The 8,727-nt window shown below is 41.5% G+C and overlaps 1 protein-coding gene across 1 annotated transcript; it reads right to left on the reverse strand.

The window, feature by feature from the left end:
* Window positions 1-71: 71 nt before the first annotated feature.
* Window positions 72-5,820, reverse strand: LOC134673958 (trypsin-like). The gene is made up of 8 exons (XM_063532001.1): window positions 5,549-5,820; window positions 5,069-5,237; window positions 3,498-3,651; window positions 2,745-2,858; window positions 2,251-2,345; window positions 1,765-1,828; window positions 1,182-1,337; window positions 72-923 (listed from the first exon to the last, which is right to left on the reverse strand). Exons 1-8 carry the CDS (start codon window positions 5,691-5,693, stop codon window positions 381-383), a joined length of 1,440 nt encoding a protein of 479 aa, XP_063388071.1. The 5' UTR covers window positions 5,694-5,820; the 3' UTR covers window positions 72-380.
* Between the last annotated feature and the right edge of the window lie 2,907 nt (window positions 5,821-8,727).

Genomic DNA, 8,727 nt, shown 5'->3' on the forward strand with positions numbered 1-8,727 from the left:
CATACAATAAGTAACTACATCAAAAGTATTGAAATTTAGCTGCATTTAATTCTGGAAAAGAAATTAAATTATATACCATTTTTAAGATCATCCTTGGTCAAAGTCTAAACAAGCTCCTGAGCTAGACGAGTTTTAGCTGCTAATACTTTAAATCCTCTTTCGTAAATGGGATCGTCCTTATGCAGTTCAATTCTCTCAGTAGTACCAGAATCCAACATTATAATTACTGCCATATTATCTTCTTCGACATTATCAATTTTGGATTTTGTTGGTTGCTCTAGTTCAATTTCGTCTCTAAAACCTTCGAAATCTTTTGGATTTTCGCGTAGCATATTAGAAGCTTTCGATCTTTTCTTATGACCTTTTTTGCATGAAATGTATTAAATAGCACAGATTTCTTCAGGGTTTGTTTTGATGTCATTAAGTGTATTGTCAAAGTGATTTTCACTTAGACTTGTTTCTGTTGCGGTATGCTCATTTGTAGACCCGTCGATGTCTTCGTAAATGCCTTGTGAGCCATATGCTATATTTGTTGTCATTGTAGCCATTGTTGTTGTATCAAACTGATCTTCTGGTGCATAATTCTCGGGTGTCGGATCCGTCTGTTCGTTTGACGGCACATCTCTCCAGTACTCGTCTGGTATTTTGGGGGTAATAGGTTTCGGAGTTTCAGATTGAGGTAAGTTTGCCACAAATTCTGGATTAGGGAACAAGCTTCTATCGCTGGGGAAATATCGCAAGAATGATTGCTTAATTACTATAGGGTTTTCGTTTTCGTCTAACGTTTCTATCGGCCCGTAAAGTACGTCATTGACGTTGTAGTGCTCTCGGTATACATCCTTCATAGCTTCGTCTATGTCTGGAATTTCATGGTTTTCAGTATAGTCCTTCAGTTCATTTGCCTGGGATGTGATTTCTAAATTCTGTAAATAATGGAATCTTTAGAAAGTGACACCGTATAATAAACATTAATCAATGAAGCAATCATTTGTACCAACGAGTAGGAAACGCGTTACGGAGTATCTACATGTAGGTATATATCGCGTAAGTGTAAACTACTTAACCAATACCAACTTCATAAAATTTTAATGTCTTTTATAACCGACAAAAAGACCGCGCTCAGTTCGGAGTATGGCAAGCTGTATCTCCAACCAATACCTTGACATCCTGTGTTGTGTTACCTGGGCAAGCTTCTGGAACACGCTTTCGATCCACTCGTCGTAAGGACTGAGGCGAGTGAAGACTGTGGGTGCTTCTGCGGCGCCGCAGTGTGGGGAGCCGAAGCTGATGACTCCGACCAATACGTTGTCCACTAATGCCGGTCCGCCGGCATCGTGCTGCCAATAACACAAGTAGAAACATCTGAACACATATTCCTCTTGAAAGTCAACTGACAATTACCCCTGCATGATCTTGGAATAGCCTTGTGGCATCTGCTTCTACTAAGGTTTTAGTCGCTGACTTTATAGGTAAGCCAAAAGCTATCGATGGACGGCAGACCGAAGAGTCATGTAGAATGGAGTCAGTTACGTGTTTTACTCGATGAGAATTAACAGGTCTTATTATGTATGAGTAAGTGCGTACATTCAGGATCCCATCCCTGTAATCTGATAACATTGACGCGATTGACGTGCGCTTGACTACGTCGAAAGGCCTTTGGACAAGTCTTGCAGGGAAGTATCAAGTTCAGGGGTGGCAGCTGGTTCGAGTCTCCAGGAGTGACGAAGTAAGAAGATAAGTGACTGTAATGTGACAGGTACTTACGTTGCATGCTCCCGCGCCTCGGTCGACGGACCCAGCGCAGAAGGCCTTATCAGTAACGAAATCTCTGAAACATCAATCACTATGTTACTTATTTGTCATTTGCAAATCTGTACCTAATCTTATCATTTGTTGAAGCAAGGTCAGCAAATCGTTCCACAAAAAACCTAGAAATTCGTGCGATGTAGTAAATATATATAGGTACGTGCTACTGTTAATATACCTAGTGTAACGTTCACACGTGCATTCTGTTTGCGGGATACTGCACGCATACTACACAAAACTGGATCCTGCAGATAACCTTATCCGCAAAAAAGGTATCGCCTTGGGTCGTCCCATTCGCTTTTCGTCAAGTTCTTAAATTATAGTCCTATTCTGCTTTCGTCACTTATTCTACATTCGTTACAATCGTCGGTGGCTTTTAATGTAGATACCGCAAAAAACTGGACGTAAAAGGAAAAGAGCTCTAAGAGTTTTGCAATGACTTACTTTGTGTAGATATACTGGCAGGCGTTAAAGTCGTAAAGTTCGACTTTGGCTTCCGAAAGCGGTCTGTCTTCTTCACGCAGGTCTGCTTCATCTGTCTATATCAATTATAGGTATTTGGCTTCAAAAACGAACAGTGTTTTTATGTTTTCATTGCTTTTAGTCATGTAACAAAATAACAGAGGAGTGTTTTTCAAAAGGGCTCATTTCTTTCTGAACAAACAAAAATAAGCAGTTTTGAAAAGACACTCCTCAACTATAGGGAGTGCGTTAACTGTAAAGAGCAGCAAAGTGCAGAAACAGCTTTAGTTACCAATTTAAACGAACGCCACAACATGATTCTAATCTAATCATTCCAGTGCGCGAAGAAGCGTGCGTGAACTGTAGCCATTGTAGGGGGTTAACTGCTACTATTGCTAACAAAACTGGAATTTATTCGGTAACTGTACGTCTATTATATATTTGTCTATGGTTCTAAATGCGAGTGGAGAGCTCACCTTTCTTCGACCCCAGCCCAGTATGACGACGTTTTTGACGCTGGGTTTCAGAGCGCTTTCTGCCGCCATGTCGTACTGGATGGCTGCCACGGGCTGTTGTCGGAACCGCAGGGCCTTTCACAGTCAACGGTACATATTATTGGGAGAAGGGGCTGCAAATTGAGTGTTTTAATCGTTCTATACCTACCTCACCTAACCCCATCACAATTTCTTATCTATATTTCAATCAAAATTACAATTACAAGGTTGCTTTCGATTCAAGCCGATAATTGGCAGAAAACGACGCAGGATCAGGAAAAGTGGCGTGCTCTCGTTTTAAGAGGCGAAGATCCTCTTGGATCGCTGAGCCATATCAATTAGTTAGGTTGCTTTAGATTGCGCGTCTATTAGTGCAACTCGTGTAAAGCTCCAGTGTAAAGATGTTCAGCAGTGATGGACGTCTTATGGCTGAGATGATGATGATGATGTGTAAAGCTCGCAAACTATAGCAATCATTGGTGCGCATGCTTTTACTTAGCCGGCAATTTAGTAAGTACATATTATTTAAAATCACATGCCATGCCAAGGCCAAGGGCTGTATAACTTAAACACACCATTTTTTGTAGAAAGTTGCGAAAAGTTTCCGGGATATTTTGAACTAGTTTCCCAGATTTGAACTTTACCAACTTTTTACAAACTTTTCATTTTCCACAACTGTAAATTCTCAGTTTTGTATCAAACCGGTTAAATTGTTGTAAAACAAGACAGACTCACTTTCTTCGTCCGTAGAAGCACTAAGTTGTTAGCCAGAGTTTTCCGGTCGAACTGAGGATGGAATATGAGCTCGTCTATGTTTATGAGGTAGCCCATTTTGCTGACGAAGTCGCTGGCCACTCGGATTTGGACGTGTGCATTTAAATCTGAAGGACTGAGGGATAGAAAAAGCTATATTAAAATACATAAGGCATGGACAAACTATGCCATGCTAAGATAATCATTATTTTTGTCACAACTCTTGCCTGAAGTGCCTATAGCTCACCGCATTAAGCCCCCTCTACAGTGGAGCGGGCTTTAGACAGGAGGCCGCGCTGAGCGCCAAGCTCTCGTGAATCAGCGAGCCAGCGCACACGAAGCGCCCCGCCACGCGTACGCTCGAAGCTTCGCTTCATCTTGGCTACGACTCGGTGCCTAAAGCGACCACAATGGCTTACCGCATGAGACAGGAGGCCGCGCTGAGCGCCAAACTCTCGTGAACCAGCGAGCCGGCGCACACGAAGCGCCCCGCCACGCGAACGCTCGAAGATTCGCTTCATCTTGGCTACGACTCTGTGCCTAAAGCGACCACATTGGCTTACCGCATGAGACAGGAGGCCGCGCTGAGCGCCAAGCTCTCGTGAACCAGCGAACCGGCGCACACGAAGCGCCCCGCCACGCGAACGTTCGAAGATTCACTTCATCTTGGCTACGACTCTGTGCCTAAAGCGACCACAATAGCTTACCGCATGAGACAGAAAGCCGCGCTGAGCGCCAAGCTCTCGTGAACCAGCGAACCGGCGCACACGAAGCGCCTCGCCACGCGAACGCTCGAAGCTTCGCTTCATCTTGGCTACGACTCTGAGCGGCTACCGCGAAAACCGAAATTAGCAAATTGCGGGGATCTTTCTCTTTTACTCCAATGAAGGCGTAATTAGAGTGACAGAGAAAAATCCCCGCAATTTGCGAACTTCGATTTTCGCGGTTATAGCCCTGATGTGCCTAAAGCGACCACAATGGCTTACCGCGTGAGACAGGAGGCCGCGCTGAGCGCTAAGCTCTCGTGAACCAGCGAGCCGGCGCACACGAAGCGCCCCGCCACGCGCACGCTCGAAGATTCGCTTCATTTTGGCTAAGATTCTGTGCCTGAAGACCACAGTGGCTTACCGCATGAGACAGGAGGCTGCGCTGAGCGCCAAGCTCTCGTGAACCAGCGAGCCGGCGCACACGAAGCGCCACGCGTACGCTCGAATCTTCGCTTCATCTTGGCTACGACTCTGTGCCTAAAGCGACCACAGTGGCTTACCGCATGAGACAGGAGGCTGCGCTGAGCGCCAAGCTCTCGTGAACCAGCGAGCCGGCGCACACGAAGCGCCACACGTACGCTCGAATCTTCGCTTCATCTTGCAGCATGGCTACGACTCTGTGCCTAAAGCGACCACAGTGGCTTACCGCATGAGACAGGAGGCTGCGCTGAGCGCCAAGCTCTCGTGAACCAGCGAGCCGGCGCACACGAAGCGCCACGCGTACGCTCGAAGCTTCGTTTCATCTTGGCTACGACGACTCTGTGCCTAAAGACCACAGTGGCTTACCGCATGAGACAGGAGGCCGCGCTGAGCGCCAAGCTCTCGTGAACCAGCGAGCCGGCGCACACGAAGCGCCCCGCCACGCGCACGCTCACTATGAACGGGTACCGCTTGATACCCGTGCTATTGCCCTCGAAGATACGCCGCGCTTCATCTTTGCTAACTTTCTTTGTGCCTAAAGAAAAACAAAACTACTAAAATATAGGTGCATACAATTTACTCAAAAATATGTTCTCAATTCACCGACATATAAGGGAGGACATATTTTTGAGTACGTAAGATTAGGGCACCCATATTTTTTTCACTTGATTGTACAAGAAGGGCCATAGATAGGGCGGTATTATGAGCTCCAGACCAGACCACTAATAGCCCTTTATTTTTGTGGGAGCAAGAGCATGTTTAAATGCCCGTCATATTTTCTCTCTCTCTCTGAGTTCTTCAATGATAAGTACCTACCTACTTATTATGTAAAGTGTAGGTACTTACTAGGTAACCTAAGAACAATTGCAGCAATTGTTTTGACATTTAGATTAAATCTTCTTGCTAAGTTAACAAAGTCCTGTCTTCCACTCAACGTGTTGTTATCATTCTGGTCATTTTCGTCTTTTATTACAATTTCATACCTTATCATCTCGTCAACAACTTCGTTAATGTTTGAAATGTAATAAGCATTTTTATGGCTAATATCCGTTTTACTTATATCGCGTATTTCTTTATATTTTTTATGGTTTTTATAAAGCGCGTCTTGTATAAGACTGTTTTTGAGTTTTGAGAAGTTTCTATTGATTTTCAAGGCAATGAACAAGTCGTCAAGTATGTCTAGTATTTTGTCATTAGTTTGATGAAACATAGCCGTTTCTGTGGACTCCGAAAATGCGGTTATGACCATTGTTTTCAAGAAAACGGCGAACAAAATTACCACTTTATATTTAGTCATGTTTTGAAAATGATAATTACAAACTGAAATTATTTCTGCAAGTATTGTCTAAGAGTCCCAATGAAATAAACAACTCCTACAAATTATTGTTATTTTACTACCTTGTCATAAATTTTACATCTATTTCAACATGAAATATAATATAATAATGCAACAGCAATTACCCACTTATCGATTTTGTTTTCTATTTGTTTAGGTAGAGTTAGATCTAGAAAAGTTCTATGAAATTATGACGCATAAATAACACTCGCCCTGCGTGGGCTATCAAAATCGCTGCAGACTTTTCTTGGTCTAACTCTAGGTATAAAACAATCAAATCAAAAGGTTCCTGGCCGATTGTTTGAAATCAGCATATGATTGTTTTACCTTTATACAGTCCCTTGTAATTAAATTAAGTAATCTAATACTTTTAAACGAGCAGTTCTTCTTTATTTATATAGGTATATATTTCGGGGATCTTGGAAACGGCTCTAACGATTTCGATGAAATTTGGTAGGTATACGGGGGCGATAAACCGATTTAGCCCCTGGCTAGGTCTTATCTCTGGAAAACGCGCATTTTTGAGTTTTTTATGTTTTCTGAGCAAAGCTTCCAGATATATCTAAAGTCACTTATAATCAGATTTCGTCAGATATTTTTCATCCTTCCATGTAATACTCGTAGATATTATTGCAGGTGACTGTACTCGGACTCTTGTCGAAAGAAAGAGAGCTCTTGAGAAAGACCTGCTGCAAGTACAATCATCCAATTTGATTCCTAGACCACTATAGAACCTTGTCGCTTTAACTACTAGATAGGTAAGTACATCGTCGCAGAAGATAAACAAATAATTAATTCATTATGACGCGGTTCTATAGTGGCCTATGAAAAAAATTGGTCGACTGTACCTACATATGTCGTAAAGGGCCTTTGTTTCTGCCTGTGACCTAAAAGTAAAAAATAGTAAGCACCTTTAGATTTTTAATTGCAATCACTTTTAAAATTGTTATGGCAATCTATAGTAAAGAAATAGCTTGCTAGACCCATAGAAGTAGCATCCTATAGAAGTGGTATACGCGTGCCTCCGTGAGGGACAAAACATACGCAAATGCGACACTGTGATTGGTCGAATTCATTTGTTGCCCACCATTCTCCATACTAATAAAAAGGTGGGGAACAAACAAAAAGTGAGACTGTGACAAGGACAAGCAATAATACCGCTTTCTCTGCTACTCCTACTGAAAGATACATAAGACTATCCCGTTCTGTCAGTTATCCCCACCACTCATGCCCAATCCAGTTTAATACTAGATTCATGGCTAGACCAAAAACTTTAGGTGTCGTGACATGTCGTAAGAAGAAATAAAATTGATTGCTAGCTTGTACAGTCAACAACAGAGCTATGAATACAGGCAAAGTGCCAAAAATATGTATACACGACCTTAATGTACAGGCAATAAAGTACTGTATATATATTTTTGACACTTTGCCTGTTGTTGACTGTACCTATCACGTTGGCGTATGTGTGACGTTTTTGGTTCAGACAAATGGCGTTGAGTTATATAAATATAAGCATCTATACAACGTTGGTATTATCTTGTTTGATTTGAGCATATAATTTCCACATTTTAAATTGCAGGCATTTATATAAGTGTTTTCAGTTTATGCAAACAATGTATCAAAAACAACCAGGCATATAGGTATTTCGAAATATCGATTGGAAACGGAGCGAAATCTATATAAAGAATCGTTAAATGCAATCGATTGAAAACATATGTCCCAATCCACATAGAGTCGGACCAAGAAAAGTCTGCAACGATTTCGATCGCATACGCAGTGCAAGTGTTATATCATATTTCATAGAAGTTTGACGTTTAAAATAACACTTGCACTGCGGGTGCTGTCAAAATCGTTGCATACTTGCCTTGGTCTAACTCTACGTATCCTTAAGATATGCCAAGACTTAGGTTTACATAGTAGGGTTAGTAAGGAACACAAATGTATGGAAGTGCATGCACTTTAGTCTCAGGCGATGCCGCTTGGCACGATTGTTCCTTAGGTCAAACAAAGTTGATCTGGCCCGGTAGCCAGGAGATCGTACCATGCAGACCCCCCCAAAAAGGGGGGGGGGGGTGAAAGGGTCGGCTCCCAGGTCCAAACTATGCTATATTCCTTCCTAGTCTTAGCAACTAGGTCAAGTTATATATCATTTTCGTATAAATTAGGGACGAGGAATTCATTTTTGAAGGAATTATTATGCCTTTCCATACAAAAAAAAATGATTTTTGTACAAAACATGAAAATGTTATGTAATTATTTGTGAGAATTTTGGATGTTACAATCACAGTGTGGCGATTTGCACTAGATAAAAAATTGGACGATGTAGCCCATGTATTCTTTATTTTGGAAAATATCACTTTAAAGTAGGCATTTATAAATTTTTATGTAATAAAAAAATTAATTATAGCGCGTGGCGGTAACGATTTCCATACAAATGGAACTATGCCCAAAATCAAAGATTAAAAATGTTTACTAAAACACTGAATTTGACATTTTAAAAGTTTATATATAATGTTTTAATAATTTTTCCATGCGCTTTTGCCCTTTTTTGGTACAAATTTGTTGTTTATATTTTTCATCCATACAAACTTTCTCCCCCCTACTTGCCCCCCTTAAGCGTTGATTTTATAAAAAAATATTTTATCTTAAACTTAAACCTGTTGCATTTAATGGATGTTGAAAATTTCAG

The sequence above is a fragment of the Cydia fagiglandana genome, chromosome 19 (genome assembly GCF_963556715.1).
Source record: "Cydia fagiglandana chromosome 19, ilCydFagi1.1, whole genome shotgun sequence".
Classification (NCBI taxonomy): domain Eukaryota; kingdom Metazoa; phylum Arthropoda; class Insecta; order Lepidoptera; family Tortricidae; genus Cydia; species Cydia fagiglandana.

What these genes read in the sequence shown, in the direction of transcription:
- LOC134673958 (XM_063532001.1), bottom strand. Translation starts at nt 5,693, where the DNA reads ATGATAAGGTATGAAATTGTAATAAAAGACGAAAATGACCAGAATGAT. An exon ending in GCGGCCTCCTGTCTCATGCG is followed by an intron (nt 3,652 to 5,068) that starts GTAAGCCACTGT and finishes TCTATCCCTCAG; the next exon opens with TCCTTCAGATTTAAATGCAC. An exon ending in TGTTCCAGAAGCTTGCCCAG is followed by an intron (nt 924 to 1,181) that starts GTAACACAACAC and finishes CATTATTTACAG; the next exon opens with AATTTAGAAATCACATCCCA.